Below are 22,471 nucleotides of genomic sequence, written 5' to 3' on the forward strand. Positions count from 1 at the left end.
AAATTTTCCCTGTAATGAGATCATGTAGCTCTGCTCTATCAGGTGACAGAATCAGAGGTTTAGATGTCTCTGCTCATTTAATAAAGAGGTATCATAGGAGGAGCCTGTATGTTTAAAGGTGTGAAGTTTCTACATTGAGCTCAGCTTTCTGAAAGTGTCTCCAGACAGAATGCAGGTTTGTGAAGTCGCTGCACTGATATGTAAGTATTATTGCTGGTGCTTTATTAAACATGCTGCTGATTATCCATCTGGTTTGGGGACAGTTAGAGTGAAAGATTCCAGGTTTGTAGGGAAAAAAACTGTTAGGTAGTGTCTTGTGGTAATTTTATATACAAATAAGCATAAAAGCAGTTAAATTAAACCGATTATTGTAAAACAAGGAGGCACATGGGCACACTATGAAGGTGAGCCTGTGCTTCATGGTAATGTCATGCTAAGTGTGTAGGAGTGTAGTAAAAGCTAGTCAAATAAAAGGGTGGTTGGTACCTGCATGGTAAAGCTATGACCAGACATGGTGAAGGACAAGGTGACTTGGTAAAGAATAATAAATGCATGTAGAAGCTTTGTAAGAATGATTGATTATTCAATTGCTATCTACGGTGGATTATAGGAACCTGAAAACATGCATGTCATTGGTGGAGAACGCAAGCAGACTTCGAAGTGATTGTTTGCTGTGAGACTGTGAGGGAGGCACGAGAGAAGGCCTCTAGCTGTGAAGCTGTGAGGGAGGCACGAGAGAAGGCCACTAGCTGTGAAGCTGTGAGGGTGGCACGAGAGAAGGCCTCTAGCTGTGAAGCTGTGAGGGAGGCACGAGAGAAGGCCTCTAGCTGTGAAGCTGTGAGGGAGGCACGAGAGAAGGCCTCTAGCTGTGAAGCAGTGAAAGAACCCAGAGTGAGTCTGAAGAGAATGAGTATGAGAAGAAAGAAGAGTGCATGTGAGGGAGAGTGAGATGAAGACCTTGAAGTGAGGGGGCAGTAACGTTTTTATTATTTTGGAGTGAACCCTGGCCCTAGACAGGGATTCGCTGTCCTGTCAGTTTGTTTGGAATCCCATCTGGTCTCCCCGAGTCTTACTTCACTGACGATGCGAAGATCGTTACAATACTTTAAACCCACCCCAACTACTGAGTGGCAGCACGTTCCTACATTTTCATTGGAGACTCCGCTTGCAAGATTTAAAACTAGATTACAAGGAGGCTTGTTCGCGGGATTTAAAGCTCTATTACAGGTAAGATACGGAGGATTTAAAACAAGTGCAAATTATTATTTACTTTTTAGCAGATGCCCTTATCCAGGGCTACTTACAATTGTTACAAGATATCACATTATTTTTACATACAATTACATTATTATTTTTTTTTTTACATACAATTCCCCATTTATACAGTTGGGTTTTTATTGGAGCAATCTAGGTAAAGTACCTTGCTCAAGGGTACAGCAGCAGTGTCACCCACCAGGGATTGGACCCACAACCCTCCGGTCAAGAGTCCAGAGCCCTAACCACTACTCCACACTGCTGCCCTAAATTGTGGCGAAATGTAAAAAAAAGAAGGAAAAAAAAGCTTAGACCACATTTCATTGTGGAAGACAGCAAAGGAAAAAAGGTACAACTAAAGTGCGCAAGTACTGTTGAGTTACTACTATACATATTTTGATAAATAAAGTAACCAAAAACAGATGAAAGTAAAGACCGAAAAACAGAAGCCCTAATTATAATGTATGTACAGTGTGTATGTGTGACTCCTTGATTGATTACTTGATTACTTCATAAAAGCATAAGAATTTACAAACAGGGTTCCAGTGTATCAACACATGGAGAGGTAACCCATTCCATACCTCACCACTCTCTAGAGGGATTCTGCTTACAGCAGCCAGGTGGTTAACAGAAGTTTTAACTTCTTAAATATAATGAAGTTGTTTGATGTAAAAATAAATATTGCCTGAAATGAGATCACATGGCTAATGTTCTGTCAGATGACAAAAAAAGGCATTAGAAATAGATTTGTGGTCATTTAATAAATAGGCGTAGTGGGAGGGACCTGTATGTTTACAACTTCAAAACAGGGAAGTTTATACCCTGAGCTCAGCTTTCTGAAAGTGTCTCCAGACAGAATGCAGGCTTGTGAAGTCGCTGCACTGATATGTAAGTATTATCGCTGGTGCTTTATTAAACATGCTGCTGATTATCCATCTGGTTTGGGGACAGTTAGAGTGAAATATTCTGGGTTTGAAGACTTGATCGTAATTCAAAATCTATATATTGTGAGGTGATGTCTTGTGATAATGTGTGTAAGCCAGGTAAATGTGAAACATACTCTATGCATGGTGAAGCAGGGACGCACATGGTAAAGCACAGGGAAGTGAGGAGCACTTTGTGTTTCATGGTAGTGTCATGGTAAAAGTGTAGTAAAGGGTAGAAAACCAAGCCAGTGTATGATAAATGAAATGTAAGTGTGGTACTGCATGGTCTATGGTAAAAGTATAGCCTAACACGATAAAGGGCAGGCAGGCATGCTAAAGAATAAAACACACATGAGTACAAGGATTCTGAGATTGCTAAATTGATTGCGACGTACGGTCGATTATAGGAACCTGAAAACCAGCGGCTTGTATTTCATTCATTCTATATATATATTCTATATTATATATATATATATTTAGTATTGTTTTATGTTCTGTATTTGACCTTGTTCTGCTTGATGAAAGAAGGTCTCTGTTCTCATCACACCCTCTGAATGCTGTCTGTCAAGGTCAGCGGTGATACAGTCAGCACAGCAGGGATAGCAGCTAGTCTCTGGTTTGAATGACAAGATGTAGAAATCAAACAACTGGATGCAGACTGATTACTCTGAATAAACTTCATGAACACACTGTGAACAAGTTACTGAACAAACAGCACCATCAGCACTAACACGTCTAGTCTACATATTTCTAATTACTAAAACTTTAATTTTACATTTTATTTGTTTACTAATAGATTTTCACACCTTCACGAACATTCATTCAGCTTCTAATTAAGAAAAAGTTGCCGGTACTTTCATTCTTTTACATGTTTTACATTTTTTAAGAGATAGATTCTTAAATACTCTCTAGAAAAATAGGTATCAAAAAGGGTTGTAATTAATATGCAGAATCATTAAATCGCGTATCCGTTACAACGGTATTGGAGTGTACAATTATAATTGTTTTGGTAATTTCAATAACTGCTACAACCAAAATTTATAGAGGTTAAAAGTTACTGTGACACTTCCAAACAGTGTCTTTACTGGGTTAATACTGTATAGAGGTTAACAGTGTCTTTACTGGGTTAATACTGTATAGAGGTTAACAGACACTGTGACACCTCCAAACAGTGTCTTTACTGGGTTAATACTGTATAGAGGTTAAAAGTTACTGTGACACCTCCAAACAGTGTCTTTACTGGGTTAATACTGTATAGAGGTTAACAGTGTCTTTACTGGGTTAATACTGTATAGAGGTTAACAGACACTGTGACACCTCCAAACAGTGTCTTTACTGGGTTAATACTGTATAGAGGTTAACACCATGTGTTACAATCTCGAAAATGTATTACAATGTTTGTTGTAATACATTTTAAAAAAAAAATTGTGAAAGTGAAATATGCAGCAAGAAGTGGTAAAAAAAAAAAAATCTACTTTTCCTTTCAGTATTTTTATTAGTTTATTAATCTCCGCAGCCATTATGCTCATTAATCAAATCAGAATGTAAATATTTCGTCTTTGGAGGAGCATGAACAATAAACACACGACTACCAGGTATCTATTAAAGGTTTCAAAACAAACATAACATGTGGTCAAGTAAAATGCATCACCAAAATATTCCACACGTACGGAAACCAAGTTCAGTTTTTATCATTTTATTTTATTGTACATATTTTTAAAAAAAAGTCAAAAACAGACGCTTCAGTGCATTCACACCTTTATCAGGGCATCAAAATATACACAAGAATCAACACAAATGTATACAATTACAGATCATTACACACACAACTGCTATAAACAAGAATCACACAAATATATACAATTACAGATCATTACACATGCATAACAACTGCTATAAACAAGAATCACACAAATATATACAATTACAGATCATTACACACGCATAACAACTGCTATAAACAAGAATCACACAAATATACACAATTACAGATCATTACACACACATAACAACTGCTATAAACAAGAAGCACACAAATATATACAATTACAGATCATTACACACACATAACAACTGCTATAAACAAGAATCACACAAATATATACAATTACAGATCATTACACGTACATAACAACTGCTATAAACAAGAATCACACAAACATATACAATTACAGATCATTACACATGCATAACAACTGCTATAAATGGACCCCAGTGTGGCAGTCTGGCTCGCAGTGGTGATGTGTGATGACGTCACGGACCAGGAAGTACAGAAACCAAACAACAGTGGATGGGCGGGTGAAGCTGAATGCTATTGCGTTCAGCGTATTTAATTAATCAAATAAACAAAAACAAAAGATTTAAACAATGAACAAAACACAAAACAAAAAAGCGCGATGGCCAAACAAATAGAAACAAGTATATTTGTTTAACTATAGCAATTGTTAATTTTATATGTTCTCGCGCTCGCTCTCTCCGCTCCCTGTACTCTCCTCTACACTCAACCCCGAGTGCAGAGAGCTGCAGGTTTATATACTCTGGCCGAGGGGTTAACTAGCTGTTAATTATCTTATTACCCCTCAGCCACAGTCTGCACGTGTTTGCTAAGGATGCATGACTGTCAGCTAGTTAAATAATCAGTAGCTGATCAGCCACGCATCCTCACAGGGTTTTTAAGTATAATAATAAAAGACGCGGCACTTTTATCCGCGCCGCAAACAAAAATACAAATAATAATACATAGGGGCGGGACACTCCGCCACACCCAGTTAGACAGATTTATACAAAAACACAAACGCATACAAAATGAACTTACAAAAATACAAATGAATAGAAAGGACAAAAACACACACTGCATAAAAAATTAAGTTGTAATTCTTCATAGATACTTAATCATAAAATTCATAAATAATCTCTGGGAATCGGACAGCTGTGATTATAGCACAAGCAAACATAACTTTGAGGTCTGTTTTTGTTAGGTATACAAAGATGTAAAGGGAATGCTCATGTGATCACAAGTTTCCTTGTACAGACAGTACACCATGAATTCAAACAAAGAGAAAGTCTGCAATGGTTTAATAAAAGTTGCTGTAAGTGCTGTAAACCATGCTTATCAGAATCTCAACAATGTAGCGAGTGCATTTGTGTTTGTAATTGAATCTGTGATTACAAATCAATTATCAGAAATATGGAACGCTTCATGAATTTGCGTGTTATCAATTATTCTAACTTTAAGTACCTGAAATATCCTTTTCTCTTCTTATATTTATATATTTTTTTTATATAATATGTACACACACACACACACATTTCCCATTAAAAATAATGCTAGTTGTTTCACGTTGCTGCCATTTCAGATCGGTATTTTTATGTAATAAGAAAATGAAACATTGTTTGTAAGGCATTTTTAATTACCTTCATAATTAAAGCACTAGAACAAAATGTCAGGGTCTTCAAAAACTTGTGATCACGGCAACTCGGGGTGAACTGTGCATGTGAGGTGTTGTGGGGGCGAGTCCATCACATATATCCAAACAGTAGAAACATTCAAAAAAACTAGAAATGAAAAAAAGAGAAAATTAAACAATAGATATGCACGTGTGTATGTTTAATTAGTTGTTTTTTAGAATACTATATAAAAAAACCTAAACCTAATTTGAATGCATTCCATTAACTCATTCTGTCTCATACGCATGGTTGTTTTGAGGCATATTAATGACATTTGTTATTATACATTTATGGGGGCTTGACACTGCCACTGGCTGCAGAGGCCCTTTTGAACTGGTCTAAACTGTAGATACAGCAGCTCACTGACACTTCCTGTTGAAATAAAGTGTTAAATCAAACCAATGCTTGACTTATTAGGGGCAAGCATTTATTTATTTCTTTTTTTTTACCAGTTTGTTGTCAGCACTCACTGTCATTTGCATGCTTGCAACTCAGAACCTTTTCTAAAGACTAATCTTGCTTCCGGTGTTACATTTTTATCTGTCCCATCCACAACTGTGGCTCAATGCAAAGTACCCCACAACAATATCTATATTGTTACAGCTAGTTCCCAGAAGGGGAAAAGACCATTCTCTCCAGTCAGTGTTTTTTTTTTCATTTCATTACCCAGTGATTGCAGGTCTCCTGTGTTTATGGCTTTCTGAAAGCTGAATGGAAAATCTGACTGAAATACTTTTTGTTTCTAGTTTTATGACATTGATTGCCAACATTTACCCTCCATGAACATTTATTCAGAGTAAAAGACTTGGTATTTTTGTTCAGTCTGTTTGATATTCATGAAACTGTTCTAGTAGGATGTACTAGCTGAGGAGGCATCAGTGCTGTAGGATGTACTAGCTGAGGAAGTGGTCAGTGATGTGAAAGCCATGCTTAGCGTGGGAGGGAGGAAGCACTGCAGTATGGGTCCAGTCCTGTGGTCTGCTATCTTTTAATGTCTTGTTTTTCACAGGTCTGTGTCCATGCTTGTCATTTCAATTGAAATGTTACAATTTCTGAGTACTGCTAGAAAACATTCCTAGTGTATTTACTGATTTATTTTTGTGATAATTGTTTTTATGAAAATAGAGCTTATGTTTTGCTTTGTCATGTACCACTCGACACACACCTCTATTGCAAAATAACAGAATCATTTCACCCTGATGGATCACAATTAATAGACTAATAGATAATCGTGCTGCCAGTGTAACAGGCAGTGTTGTGTGATGCACTGCCATTATGGATTCTGACCCCTGCTGGTGAGATGAGGTTCAAAGCTCTATAAGCACACATGCAGAGGAGCCTGGCTCTTTTACATAGGGGTTAAGATGCTCACCTGTGCTGTGTGTGGTCGACTGTGTGTGCCCAGCCTTCTCCCTGTTACACTTATCACACCCATTATTGAATTGAATTCACAACTCAAGTCTGCTTTCTTCTCTTCACTATGAACACTGGAATCAGTATGAATACTGAACTACAGCTACAGATCTGTCAGTTTCCTAAACCCCATGCGTGTGTCCAAGTTAATGAAGGATTATTATCATGTGACATTGTCTTGCTTTGTTTTTACTCTTCCCTCACCTTTACAATCATTCACAGGGTTCTTATTGAAATGACTCAAATCTTGTGTTTGTATTATTTGGTAAGTCTGTGTTAAGGTGCTTTGACGATGAGTTCAGGAGCTGCCTGTCATATACATATTTAATATATGCTAGATTAGACTGTCTTTATATTATTGTATACACCAGCACCAAGTAGTGCACAGCAGTGTGTTACTAACAAAACAAGAGAAGGAAACCTGATCAAAAGTGTCCGATCACTAGATGGCGCTGTCTCTTACTTCTCCCTGTGTTAGCACATGTTACATGTATGTATGGCAGGCACCTATAACTGATGAGCATGGTATAACAATGGTAAAAGCATTGGAAACAGCAACATGACTGTGGTGCTTTTATAAGGGTCTAGTCCCTGACTGTCTCTTTTGTGTTTTTCAGTGCTGACTGTAGTGAGCTGCTCCAGACAGTATGAAGGTAAGAGAACAGTTTACAATGTGAACACAGTTTAAAAACAGGATTTACAATTCATGGTTGAAAAGCATGAAGCTCGTTTCAGAAATGACACTTTTCATGTTAGGTGTGTGTGTTGAAAATAGGCTGTGGCAATGCAGTCACAAAGTGAAGAGACTGGTAAAGATTCTCATCCTGCTTCCTAATCATCTATATACAAAAAACACATTTCTAAAATCAGCTTTCTTTTTCTTCTGTCCACTATAACAATTTAACTTGGTTAAATAAAACAATGAATGACTCCAGCAAACACTGGCCATTACAGTGCCATACTGTGCTCCACCTAGAGGCTATGTGCGGTATTGCTGGAATGCTTTGAATGACAATATTACATTGGCTGACTGCTGACCAATTCAACTTCATAAGTGCTTCTTGATGAATACATCAATTTGAAACAACACAGTAATGAATGTAACTCAGTTTAAATGAGTAAGAACAATTGTGAGGGTTTCCACTGACCAGACAGGCAGTGATTCTCTCATGCTCTTTTGTAGAAGAGCTTGTATTGTCTCTAGTCTCATAGACTTCAGTTTGGAACATGCAGATATTTCAAAGACATCACGACAGATAATGTTTCTGCTGCTTCCTGTACTTCATGTGTTGTGGTTAGAACTCACATTGATGTAAAAAACAGGGGTGGAGCCAAACATTCCCATCACAATTAAAGAGGGACCTGTGATAATGCCAGTAAAGGGAATAAGAAGATGGCTTTAAAAACACTGGTTAGTATTCATTTGTTGTCTAATTCAGTCAGAATTGCACATTGAAATTCGGATTAACCGTGGTCTGTCATATTATATATTTCAAAAAAATGAATCCCTCTCACAGAGGAGTGAGTGCAGTGCTGCCTCCTGGTGGTGGCTTCATTGCAGAGTCACTTACAGTAGGACCTTGGTTTTACGTCCCATCATGAATATTTCATATATTTACAGAATGTAATCAGCATTTCTAACAATTTTTGTTTTTATACATTTATCAGTAATTTCACCATTCTAATGAAATGTCACATGCTGCACACTAACAGTATCTCTCTCTCTCTCTCTCTCTGCAGTAGAGATCCTAATTCTTTCATCTTCTCTGTTTCTCCAGAGCTGCCCCAGACTACACTCACCCTGGAGCCTCCATTCCCAGAGATATTCACCGGGGAGACAGTCACTCTGAGGTGTGGGGTTGAGGGGGGTTCTGCTGGCTGGAAATATCTCTGGTACAAAGACAGTGAGGACACTCCGGTGCTCCAGACTGCTGGCCGCAGTATAACTGGTGACAGCTACACAATCACTGCAGCTGCTGTATCTGACCAGGGCCAGTACTGCTGTCAAGGACAAAGAGGAGATCAGCCACTCTACTCACAGCTCAGTGATGAAGTGACAGTAACTGTGTCTGGTGAGTTTATTAACTCGGCTGCTACTGGAAATTGGACTAATTGCTGCCTGATTGACCACAGACCTCAACTTTATATGTTTGTGTTCAAGGCCATAATCATATTGAGAGATTCCTCATGAATTCCTTTCACTCAAAACACACAAGTAGAGCCTGCAATGGATCACACTGCTGCTATCCTACTGTATCACAAGTAGAGCCTGCAATGGGTCACACTGCTGCTATTCCTACTGTATCACAAGTAGAGCCTGCAATGGGTCACACTGCTGCTATTCCTACTGTATCACAAGTAGAGCCTGCAATGGGTCACACTGCTGCTATTCCTACTGTATCACAAGTAGAGCCTGCAATGGATCACACTGCTGCTATTCCTACTGTATCACTGAAGAGATGCTGCTGGGGGGCTGGAATCTCTCTCCTAACTGATTGTAGGGGAATGTGTCCTAATCCTATTCTATTCTCTGTTTCAGAGGGTCATCCTCTTGCTGTCCTGACCCTGCAGCCTGCCTGGGCACAGATATTCACAGGAGAGACAGTCACCCTGAGCTGTGAGGTGGAGGGGGGCTCTGCTGGCTGGAGGTTTAAACAGTACAGAGATGGACGTGAAGAGGCAGGGTGCAGTGATCAATACAGCAGTAGATATGGGGACAGCTGCACAATCAGTTACGCTCAGAATTCCCACAATGGAGTGTACTGGTGTGAGTCTGCATCAGGACAGGAGCGCAGTAATGCTATCAACTTAACTGTGTCATGTAAGTCATTTACATTCTAGATAATATTCAGACCCTGTTGAATAATCCTGCACTCGGATTGGCTGAGAGGTATTGTAAGCTACTGATCGGCTTGCTGATTTGAGTAAAACTGTCTCTGGATCTCCAGTCAGTATGAATCGTTGCTGCTCACATTGCTGTTTTAAAGTAACAGCTGGGGAAATAGGCATATTGAAATAGGCTTCAAATGACTGAATAGCAAACCTAGGACTATATAAATTGAGAAAACAGAAAACAAAGTGACAGACCATGTTGCAGGATTTAATTTTCATGTTCCATATGAGCTCCTGCAAAGTGACAGACCCTGTTACAGGATTTGACTTTCCTTTGGGTTTCAAAGAGCCTTAGATAATGTAAATCAAGGGGTTTCTCCACTTGGGAAAACTAGTTTTCTCCACCCTGTAGGAAGTTGAACAGCTCATAATAGGGAGTCATACATTCTAACATGATGAGATAAAAAAAGCATTACAAACATGTTTGTGTGTAAAACTGCAGACTCCTCAATCCTGACCCGTCTCTCAGCCCTGCTGATCTGAACTCTTTCTGTCTTTTCAGATCAATGGGTGATCCTACAGACTCCTCAATCCTGACCCGTCTCTCGGCCCTGCTGATCTGAACTCTTTCTGTCTTTTCAGATCAATGGGTGATCCTGCAGACTCCTCAATCCTGACCCGTCTCTCAGCCCTGCTGATCTGAACTCTTTCTGTCTTTTCAGATCAATGGGTGATCCTACAGACTCCTCAATCCTGACCGTCTCTCAGCCCTGCTGATCTGAACTATTTCTATCTTTTCAGATCAATGGGTGATCCTGCAGACTCCTCAATCCTGACCCGTCTCTCAGCCCTGCTGATCTGAACTCTTTCTGTCTTTTCAGATCAATGGGTGATCCTGCAGACTCCTCAATCCTGACCCGTCTCTCAGCCCTGCTGATCTGAACTCTTTCTGTCTTTTCAGATCAATGGGTGATCCTGCAGACTCCTCAATCCTGACCCGTCTCTCAGCCCTGCTGATCTGAACTCTTTCTGTCTTTTCAGATCAATGGGTGATCCTGCAGACTCCTCAATCCTGACCCGTCTCTCAGCCCTGCTGATCTGAACTCGTTCTGTCTTTTCAGATCAATGGGTGATCCTGCAGACTCCTCAATCCTGACCCGTCTCTCAGCCCTGCTGATCTGAACTCTTTCTGTCTTTTCAGATAAACGAGTGAGCCTGCAGACTCCCCCCCAGCCTGTGTTTGAGGGAGACACTCTGACTCTGAGGTGTCTTATCCGTGATGGTTATAAAGCTACCAGGGTTATATATTATAAAGATAATAAAGAGTTACAGTCCCAGGCTGACACAGAGCTGAGTGTGGATCGTGTTTCAAAGAGTGACGAGGGGTCCTACAAGTGCACAGCGCAGTGGAGCTCCTCCACTTACTCTGGTGACTCTGCAGAGGTGCGGGTGACAGTGAGAGGTAGGTTCAATCTAACAGAGAGAGTCCTCACCCCCTTCTCTGTCTGTAATGCCTCACAGATACATTCACACTGGAGTCTATTCCAGCTGTGTTAATGTGAATCTGCAGAGGTGCGGGTGTCAGTGAGAGGTAGGTTCATTCTAACAGAGAGAGTCCTCACCCCCTTCTCTGTCTGTAATGTCTCACAGATACATTCACACTGGAGTCTATTCCAGCTGTGTTAATGTGACTCTGCAGAGGTGCGGGTGTCAGTGAGAGGTACGTTCCTTCTAACAGAGAGAGTCCTCACCCCCTTCTCTGTCTGTAATGTCTCACAGATACATTCACACTGGAGTCTATTCCAGCTGTGTTAATGTGACTCTGCAGAGGTGCGGGTGTCAGTGAGAGGTAGGTTCATTCTAACAGAGAGAATCCTCACCCCCTTCTCTGTCTGTAATGTCTCACAGATACATTCACACTGGTGTCTATTCCAGCTGTGTTAATGTTCTCAACACAACTCAGGTGCTGAAGTAACGGGTCCTTGCAAAGTTTTCTGATATGAAAGCTCTTCCTGGTCTGAGTAACTCTCATACTCTGAGTAGTGTAGAAGCTGTAATAAAGCAGAAATAGGCTGTACCAAAGAGTGCTTATTAAACTTTGCAAGTCCTAACTACTCAACTGGACGGCTAAGCGGTTTACAGGCAACAAAACACCTGTACTATACAAGCATTAAACACAGTGCCTTCTCTTCAGGTTCCCACACAGGTCTCTCTCCCCAGGCCTTAGCCTTCACACAGACAAGAGACCCACCTTTTGACCTGCTTATATACAACTGCCTTACCTGCAGACAGGTGTCCCTAATTACATAATAAACCAGTGAACCCCTTGAACCCACCTTCCCCAGTGTGCAGGGCCTCTGCCTGTCACAGTTGTCATGAGTTATGATTGAACCCCTTGAACCCGTCTTCCCCAGTGTGCAGGGCCTCTGCCTGTCACAGTTGTCATGAGTTATGATTGAACCCCTTGAACCCGCCTTCCCCAGTGTGCAGGGTCTCTGCCTGTCACAGTTGTCATGAGTTATGATTGAACCCCTTGAACCCGCCTTCCCCAGTGTGCAGGGTCTCTGCCTGTCACAGTTGTCATGAGTTATGATTGAACCCCTTGAACCCGCCTTCCCCAGTGTGCAGGGCCTCTGCCTGTCACAGCTATCATTAGTTATGCTCAAGCCTTTAGAATGTATATTGCCATTGCAAACTGTATCTTTAATCATGTGTAACCCCTCCCTAGACAGGGGGGTACAGATTGGATATAAGAAATTGGTCCTATACATTATTACACTGCAGATTATACCACAGAAGAGATTCTGCCCAAATGAAATAGTTTTAAATAGAGTACATACATGTTCACTTTACTGTGACACACACACAGTATGAAACAGAATAGCCAAGAAAGACACAGATACTAAACATGTAAGTCATGTGAGTTATATTATTATATTAAAAATCAAAGCAGTAGCAAAGTATCATTCAGAGTGATAATGAGTCATAACTATAAACGTCACACAGGAGCAGCAAAACAGTGAATCAGAACCATTGACATGTCAGTAAAAACACAGTGATATGCTGCTGGAGTGCCTTCAATACAATCACAGATTAGATTCACCTGCTTTATTAGGAGGGTGTGGCAAAGAGGCATGCGGTCAAGGGAATTGCAAGCTGTGCGCTCCAGCACTACCTCTGTCTCTCTAAGGAGCCTCTATACTCCAGCACTGCCTCTGTCTCTCTAAGGAGCCTCTATACTCCAGCACTGCCTCTGTCTCTCTAAGGAGCCTCTATACTCCAGCACTGCCTCTGTCTCTCTAAGGAGCCTCTATACTCCAGCACTGCCTCTGTCTCTCTAAGGAGCAGGGGGCTCTGGGGGAATCCCACTCTATGGAAGACACTGGTTCTGATTTGATTTGAATATCTTGGTCAGACAGCTTCACAATCACTAACCTGTCTTCATGTCATCTTTTCGTAGCTCTGTTCTCCAGGATGACTCTGACAGCATCTCCAGGAGCCACAGTGAAGGAGGGAGAGGCTCTTAACCTGACCTGTGAGGCAGCAGTGAACAAAACCCCCCGCCCTGAACTCCACTACACCATTGTGAGAGACGGGGAGCCTGTGACTAACAGCACTGACTCTGCACTGTACAGCATAGCCAGCACTGAGAAGAGCCACACTGGGAGCTACACGTGTGCTGTGGAGTCACAGGGAGTGAAGAAGAGCAGCCAGGAGCTACACATTGAAGTGCAAAGTAAGATTACAAACCCGTCCTAAATGACTGTCCTTGATTGAAAGTGATCTCACAGTAAAATAGGTCATATTGTGATCCCATTATATTCCCATTCCCTGAAGAAACAGAATAAACAGACCACTGAATTACCTGCAATTACAACACAATGGATTGAATGATTATTACAATCCACTTCCGAAATGCAATCACTAAATTGATATTTCTTTGTAAATGTGAACCCATTATATTCCTGTGTGAAGAGATAAAGCCTAAACAGACTGCAGAATTACCAGCAATTACAACACAATGGATTGGGAACAAATACTGCACAGTACAGACACTGTTTTTATACTTTGCCAATTCAGTGGTGTATATTTCCCACTAATGTTTTAGCTTCATGCATGGCTTTGATTACATTTTAAACAATCATTCTTTTCTGCTTTTTGACAATCAATCAAATGAAACCTCATTGATTCCCTGACTGTGTATCTTATAAAATGATGGTTGAAATAAAATGCAGTTACAGCAGACAGCCATTCGAGTGACAGAGTGGCTGAAGGCTGTTCCTATAGAGCGAGTGTGAGCAGGGTAATGTTCTTGAATCCCTATCAGCTCAGTCAAGGTGTATGGAAGTCACTCGCACACACTCATACTGTACCTTCCTTCCCCCAGCGTCCTGGCACAGCGCTGTTGCTATTGGCTACAGAGTGAGCTTCACTCTGATTCATTTCATTGTGTTTACTCTGCTGCTCCTTCAATACTGCAGGATCCAAGGTGAGACTCCCAGTCAGTGCACACATTTCACCTGGCCTGTCACAGCACACATGCAGGCTTCTTCTTAAACAGCACAGCCCAGTCTTAGGGATAGTTCATTAAGAATCATTATTTCATCATTAAACATGCACAGCTCATTTACAAAATACACATTTTGCAAGTTTGTATTTATTTTTGTTAAGAAACAAACTGAACAGTCTGTATATATTTTTCCAGGTTCCCTGTGTCTCGCTGGTGGTAAGTCAAGGTAAGTCAGTATTATCCAGTATGTGTACAGACAGGGGGCAGCACTCGCTATCTCTACCTGTCATCATCCTTTACAGCACTGAAAATGGAGATGGAAACTTTCTGATTAGCTCTTTAAGAATCCCTCTTGCAAACTCTTAACAGTACCCTTCACTTAGACCTGTGTCCTAAGATGCTATACGGGGTTAATTTGGCTTTTTGGTTTCCAGATGATAAAGATCTAAAGCTTTGACATATTTGACTCATAATCTTTATTCTTTGATTCTTCAATCTAGAGTATTAATAATAACCCTTTGTCAGTAATGTCACAAAGCTGCTGCCTCCACACAGTGTCTTTACAGTTGATACACAGCTGCTCCTTACCCTGAAATGCACTCTGTGATTTCAATGGGACTTGATTACTCTGAAGCCTAGACGTGTCATCATCCTTTAAAGCTTTTGTTATTGCTGCAGTTAAACTCTGAGCCCTCCTTGTGTGTCTCTGACGTCTGTCTCAGGAAAACCTCGGATCAGGAGCAGTCAGCAGAGGGGATTGAGCTCTCCAGCCGTGTGCAGCACACTGGAGTGGAACTGGAATAGTGCTGCATTACCATAGACTGGAGTGGTACTGGAATAGCGCTGCATTACCAGAGACTGGAGTGGAACTGGAATAGCGCTGCATTACCATAGACTGGAGTGGAACTGGAATAGTGCTGCATTACCATAGACTGGAGTGGAACTGGAATAGAGCTGCATTACCAGAGACTGGAGTGGAACTGGAATAGTGCTGCATTACCATAGACTGGAGTGGAACTGGAATAGAGCTGCATTACCAGAGACTGGAGTGGAACTGGAATAGTGCTGCATTACCATAGACTGGAGTGGAACTGGAATAGCGCTGCATTACCATAGACTGGAGTGGAACTGGAATAGCGCTGCATTACCAGAGACTGGAGTGGAACTGGAATAGCGCTGCATTACCAGAGACTGGAGTGGAACTGGAATAGTGCTGCATTACCATAGACTGGAGTGGAACTGGAATAGTGCTGCATTACCATAGACTGGAGTGGAACTGGAATAGTGTTCCTTGTAAATTGATTAAACTCCTTGATTTATTAATTGAATTTCTGTATTTGTAAGCTATTCTGTAGTCAATAAACTGCTTTACTCTACTGGTGTTGTTTTATGCTATTAATGATACACCTTCAACATGTATTTGAACTCTCAAATTATTGGGGTTTGAGGCAACAAACAATAAATGTTATAGACATTAGTGGTTAATAATGAAATAATGTGTTTCCTAATCATTGGAAGGGGAGTGTTGTATTAAATAAAGTAACCCTTTGTTTATGTACAGTATTTTATTTGACAGTAGCTCTGTAATCCAGCACACTGTATAATCCTGTCCAAAACAATGTTGAATGAACAGGTTTTACTGTAACATTAATGTACATAAGCATACTCTTCGAGCATTAGGACCATGGGGAGCATTCAGTCAGTCTGTTGCCCTCATTGCTCGTGCATTGTGGGAAGGATATTTAGGGTCCTCTGAACACTTTTAGGTTTGCATTATTTTATAGGCAGACAGACAATGGTGAGAATTATTAACTGAATTTATGAACTCAATTTATTATTGTTTAAGCCTACGATAAAGTAAAACATTTACAATGCAGCTAATGAAGCAGTACCCAGTATTATTATCATATATTATATAATTATACATTATTAAATTTGTATAGAACCCAAAGCCCATCGTACACCTTCTTTACTGGGAAATCCCAAATCGGTAAAGACCGTTTTTTAGTTTTTTTTTTTATTGTTTTGGTTTTTGCAATACGTTTTTGTCGAATTTGGTTTTAAAAAGGTGATTTCTTTGCATTGGAACAATAGCTGAGTAAACTCAAACTCAACACACCTTAACAATACTGGAGTGATTACAATAAGAACCACTCTGAATGACTGTAGAAATCAAACTCAACACACCTTAACAATACTGGAGTGATTACAATAAGAACCACTCTGAATGACTGCAGAAATCAAACTCAACACACCTTAACAATACTGGAGTGATTACAATAAGAACCACTCTGAATGACTGCAGAAATCAAACTCAACACACCTTAACAATACTGGAGTGATTACAATAAGAACCAATCTGAATGACTGCAGAAATCAAACTCAACACACCTTAACAATACTGGAGTGATTACAATAAGAACCACTCTGAATGACTGTAGAAATCAAACTCAACACACCTTAACAATACTGGAGTGATTACAATAAGAACCACTCTGAATGACTGTAGAAATCAAACTCAACACACCTTAACAATACTGGAGTGATTACAATAAGAACCACTCTGAATGACTACAGGAAATCAAACTCAACACACCTTAACAATACTGGAGTGATTACAATAAGAACCACTCTGAATGACTGCAGAAATCAAACTCAACACACCTTAACAATACTGGAGTGATTACAATAAGAACCACTCTGAATGACTGCAGAAATCAAACTCAACACACCTTAACAATACTGGAGTGATTACAATAAGAACCACTCTGAATGACTGCAGGAAATCAAACTCAACACACCTTAACAATACTGGAGTGATTACAATAAGAACCACTCTGAATGACTGTAGAAATCAAACTCAACACACCTTAACAATACTGGAGTGATTACAATAAGAACCACTCTGAATGACTGCAGAAACCAAACTCAACACACCTTAACAATACTGGAGTGATTACAATAAGAAGCACTCTGAATGACTGCAAAAATCAAACTCAACACACCTTAACAATACTGGAGTGATACAATAAGAACCACTCTGAATGACTGCAGGAAGTCAGAAAAGAAAACTAAGAAAATGTCATTAAAGCTGCTGACCCTGAATGAAAACAATTGTCAAGGAAATTAAACTTCTTGTGATAAATAATAGTATGTTATTTCTAATTGATGTTTTAATTAATGTTGTTCTTTATGTGCCCGCTAGGGGGAGCTGCAAAAGGTAAAGCTACAATACAGACGAGAGTCTGGGCATTTAACCCAGAAAAAGTAAAAAGTAATATGAACAATATCATCACTAATAATAACAAGAATGAAAAAATACAAATACAGTGCATTGCAGGGGAAGACCCCATAGTCATTGTGGAAATAAACACATTGATTATTTAACAAACAGCCCCTTTGTTGTGCCATTGCTGATCCACTCTGATGTCTTGGAGCAGCTGAACCAGCATGCCTGTCCTTGCTACTATTACCTTGTTTCCACTGCAGGCCGGGTTGGTGCTGGCCAGCCCTGACCGGCCCAGGCCAACGCGTTTCTGTGGCTCAAAAGTTTGAGGATGCCCAGTGAGACCACATTAGTAATAACAGACTCTGGCTATTGCGCCTAAGCATTCAATATTCACTCTCTAGCCTGGAAAGAAAATTGTTACTCTGACCATAGAGGCAAACCTATAGCACAATGCAAAATATATGCAAAGAGATTGAAGAATTGAGGGGTAACAGAATCAGTGTTCAGCATGCAGCTGGCCAACCAAGAGGGGGAAGGAGGTTATGATTATTGGGAACAATCGTGCTGATGAATTAACACAAGGAGCAGTCAATTGCTATTTGAATTTCTGATAGATGGAGACAAATACTAGTTGGAGCAGGGAGTATTATGCAAACTGCTTAAAACCATTAAAAAAAGTAATACCTTATAAAGCAGGTAGACAGACCATACTGGTGGCAGCTCAACAAGAATGGCTAGGAAAAGAAAGTATACATTATACTATTTAACTTTAGAGTATAATTTAAATAAATGGAATTCTGTTTATAAGAATTTAAAAAAAGTAATACCTTATAAAGCAGGTAGACAGACCATACTGGTGGCAGCTCAACAAGAAATGCTTATTGGCTTAAATGATTTAGGAAAAGAAAGTTTACATTATACTATTTAACTTTAGAGCCTACCATGATTTTATTTTATTACATAAATTGAAAAAAAAACTTTAAAAACAAATGAGTAATAATACATTTGAACAGTAATGAAAGTACACACTTTTATATTATAAATGTGATTATTTTAATGGTTACATTTGGCTATCGTTAAAATAAAACTCAAACTTTTATGTTTTGCTTTTGTAAAAGGAATGTAACAAAATTATTGTCTTGACAAGTAAAGCAAAACCACTCAAAGAAAATAACAGGGATTTAAGAGAGCAGTTTGGAAGGTACGAAATGCTTATGACTGTTTATTGACAATTGCAAAACCAAAAAAGGAAGAGAGAAAAGAAAAGGGGAGAGTACAAAGAATATATATATATATATAGATAGATAGATAGATAGATAGATAGATAGATAGATAGATAGATAGATAGATAGATAGATATAATTTCCTGTTAACACTTTCTTACATTCAGTTTTAATGTGTTCTAGGCGTTTTGCCAAATGGGAGAGATAAGGAGTTTAGTCTTTGTGTTTTACATGTATATGTAGTAACTTTTGCAAGTCTGTAACCTGGACTGGAAGAGGGAGTGAAACTTGCTTGGAAACCATAGCAACACTACAGGTACAGTGGAAGCAGCTAATGGGGTATGCTATTGTAAGCAATGAAATAAGTTTGAAGAAAAAATTAACTTCAAGGACAGTTGAGCCTGTCTTGGTTTTAGAGATTATACACAGCTCATTAAGACCTATGGGTTTTTGTAACATCTTTTTGAGAAAATAAATAACATGTTTAGCAACTTGGAAGTTTATTTTTCAAGTTTGTGAGATGTATTGAGAGGAACGTTATTAGAAAAACGTGGCGGAACTGCCGAGAATCTCTATACAGCAGAGTTTTGCTGTTTTGACCATGTTGCAGCGGCAAAACTAAATAACTTAGAAGTACCATTCCACTTTAAACAAAGTTTTAAGCTTTCTTAGATCAAATGTGAAAAAAAACGTAAATACCTCTTATACACATTGAGATATAAGTCGTCAAACCAAGGTAAAAAAAATTGTCATTCTCCTTTTTTTCCATCATCATCATCATCATCATCATCATCATCATCATCCGTTCCTTACTAACGAAAAAAATAAAATAAAACACCTGCGGGGTTCGAAGCAGCATCACGAGAATTGTACACGAGAAACGCTTTAGCCATCTGCGCCGCGCGACAGCTGTTGGATCGTCCCAGTTTTGATGCGTACATCCGGGCTTGACGAGTTTGCACAAAAGGATTTGCTCGACAAAATCTTTAGCGCACGGTTTTAAAATCAGAAGTTATCCGGTTACATTGAGAAAAAAATGGTCTGACTCGATTTTACATGTTGGTCTACATCAAAATAAACCAGGGAACGCAAGCACTTTGATATCCATACCAGTTACACGAAGCTATTTATTATGTTTTGAAACGCACATAACGCCCCCAAAAATAAAATAAAATCCAGAGGTTCGAACGTGCAACCCGCTGCGCCTCTAGGTAGCTGTTGAAATGTATTTAAATTTTTAAACGGACATAAATTAATAAATGGCAAACCAGGAAAATACATGTCACTAATCGATTTGGTTGATATTTGTTTAGGCCTACCCATATATTATAAAAAATATAGCCTATTTGTCATAGAATATGACGCTCGTGAGCCATGACTTACTACATATTAGAGGGTCATAGGTTCAATCCCTGGTGGGGGACACACTGCTCCTTTACCTATTCCACCAGAAAAGAATATTGATTCCACTTTAAACATAAAGTTTGAAGCTTTCTTAGACCAAATATGTGAACAAAACGTAAATACCTCTTATACACATTTAGATATATTAAGATATAAGTCGTCAAACTAAGGTAAAATGTGTCCTTTTTATCATCACCATCATCATCATCACCATCATCTTCCGTTCTCTACTTTTTATATGTAGTGATCTTGGAAAACAATAACTAAAGAACGGGATATGTACCAGTCATGGCATTTCATATGTTGGTCAACATCTAAGTAAACCAGAGAAATCAAGCACTTTGACATACATACCAGTTATATTACGGAAATTTATTGTTTTAAAACAGCACATATCACGGAAAAAAAAAAACTAAAAAGAAACCTGCAGGGTTCAGGGCTCCCGAGTGGCGCATCCTGTAAAGGTGCTCTGCGTGGAGTGCAGGATGCGCTCTATAGCCTGGACGTCCCCTGTTCGAGTCCAGGCTGTTCCACAGCCCACCGTGGACGGGTGCTCCCAGGGGGGTGGCTACAACATAATGCATTACATATAGAGATATACACCCATATATTGCATATTATTTATATACAGTGGCTTTCAAAAGTATTCACCCCCCTTGGACTTTTCCACATTTTATGGTGTTACAACATGGATTCAAAATGGATTTAATTAGGAGTTTTTGCTACTGATCAACACAAAAAAAGTCCATCATGTCAAAGTGAAAAATAAAATCTAAATTCTAAATTAATTACAAATACAAAACAGAAAATAATTGATCGCATAAGTATTCACCCCCTTGAGTCAATATTTGGCAGAGGCATCTTTGGCAGCAATTACAGCCAAGAGTCTATTTGGATAAGTCTCTACCAGCTTTGCACATCTGGACACTGCAATTTTTGCCCATTCTTCTTTGCAAAATTGCTCAAGCTCCGTCAAGTTGGATGGGGACCTTTGGTGAACAGTAATTTTCAACTCTTTCCACATATTCTCAATTTGATTGAGGTCCGGGCTTTGACTGGGCCACTCCAGGACATTGTCCTTTTTGTTTTTAAGCCACTCCAGTGTGGCTTTGGCTGTATGTTTGGGGTCATTGTCCTGCTGGAAGATGAAACTTCTCCCGTCCCAGGTCTCTTGCAGACTTTAGCAGGTTTTCCTCCAGGATTTCTCTGTACTTTGCTGCATCCATTTTGCCCTCTATCTTCACAAGCTTTCCAGGCCCTGATGCAGAGAAGCATCCCCATAGCATGATGCTGCCACCACCATGCTTCACGGTAGGGATGGTGTTCTCAGGATGTTGTGTGGTGTTAGGCTTGCGCCAAACATAGCGCTTAGCGTTGAGGCCAAAAAGCTCTATTTTGGTCTCATCAGAACATAGAATCTTCTTCCATGGTCTAAGAGTCTCCCACATGCCTTCTGGCAAACTCTAGCCGAGATTTGATGTGAATTTTTTTTCAACAATGACTTTCTTTTTGCCACTCTCCCATAAAGGCCAGTTTTGTGAAGCACCCGGGCTATTGTTGCTGTATGCACAGTGTCTCCCAGCTCAGCCGTGGAACACTGTAACTCCTTTAGAGTTGCCATAGGCCTCTTGGTGGCCTCCCTGACTAGTGCCCTTCTCGCCCGGATACTCAGTTTTTGTGGACGGCCTGTTCTAGACAGATTCACAGTTGTGCCATATTCTCTCCATTTCTTAATAATGGACTTTACTGTGCTCCGGGGGGATATTCAATGCCTTGGAAATGTTCTTATATCCTACCCCTGATTGCTGCTTTTGAAGAACCTTATTCCGGATTTGCTTTGAATGTTCCTTCGTCTTCATGATGTAGTTTTTGTTAGGAAATGTACTAACCAATTGTGGGACCTCCCAGAGAAGGTGTATTTATCCTGAAATCATGTGAAACACCTTAATTGCACACAGGTGGACTCCATTCAACTAATTATGTGACTTCTAAAGACAACTGGTTGCACCAGAGCTTATTTAGGGGTGTCATAGCAAAGGGGGTGAATACTTATGCAATCAATTATTTTCTGTTTTATATTTGTAATTAATTTAGAACAATTTGTAGATTTTATTTTTCACTTTGACATTATGGACTTTTTTGTGTTGATCAGTGGCAAAAACTCCTAATTAAATCCATTTTGATTCCATGTTGTAACTCAATAAAATGTGGAAAAGTCCAAGGGGGGTGAATA

At 39.7% G+C, this 22,471-nt stretch overlaps 1 protein-coding gene across 1 annotated transcript; it reads left to right on the plus strand.

Moving 5' to 3' along the window:
• Positions 1 to 2,082: 2,082 nt before the first annotated feature.
• On the plus strand, positions 2,083 to 15,312 carry LOC131722747 (high affinity immunoglobulin gamma Fc receptor I-like). Its single transcript, XM_059015816.1, has 8 exons — positions 2,083 to 2,142; positions 7,658 to 7,693; positions 8,819 to 9,112; positions 9,580 to 9,861; positions 11,074 to 11,334; positions 13,333 to 13,608; positions 14,260 to 14,608; positions 15,105 to 15,312. Exons 1-7 carry the CDS (start codon positions 2,112 to 2,114, stop codon positions 14,427 to 14,429), a joined length of 1,350 nt encoding a protein of 449 aa, XP_058871799.1. The 5' UTR covers positions 2,083 to 2,111; the 3' UTR covers positions 14,430 to 14,608; positions 15,105 to 15,312.
• The last annotated feature ends 7,159 nt before the right edge of the window (positions 15,313 to 22,471 follow it).

This window comes from Acipenser ruthenus, chromosome 51 (genome assembly GCF_902713425.1).
Source record: "Acipenser ruthenus chromosome 51, fAciRut3.2 maternal haplotype, whole genome shotgun sequence".
Lineage (NCBI taxonomy): Eukaryota > Metazoa > Chordata > Actinopteri > Acipenseriformes > Acipenseridae > Acipenser > Acipenser ruthenus.

Coding starts and splice junctions, on each gene's coding strand:
- LOC131722747 (XM_059015816.1), top strand. CDS start 2,112: ATGCAGGCTTGTGAAGTCGCTGCACTGATAT. Junction 9,113..9,579: donor AGTGACAGTAACTGTGTCTG/GTGAGTTTATTA, acceptor TCTCTGTTTCAG/AGGGTCATCCTCTTGCTGTC. Junction 11,335..13,332: donor GGTGCGGGTGACAGTGAGAG/GTAGGTTCAATC, acceptor ATCTTTTCGTAG/CTCTGTTCTCCAGGATGACT.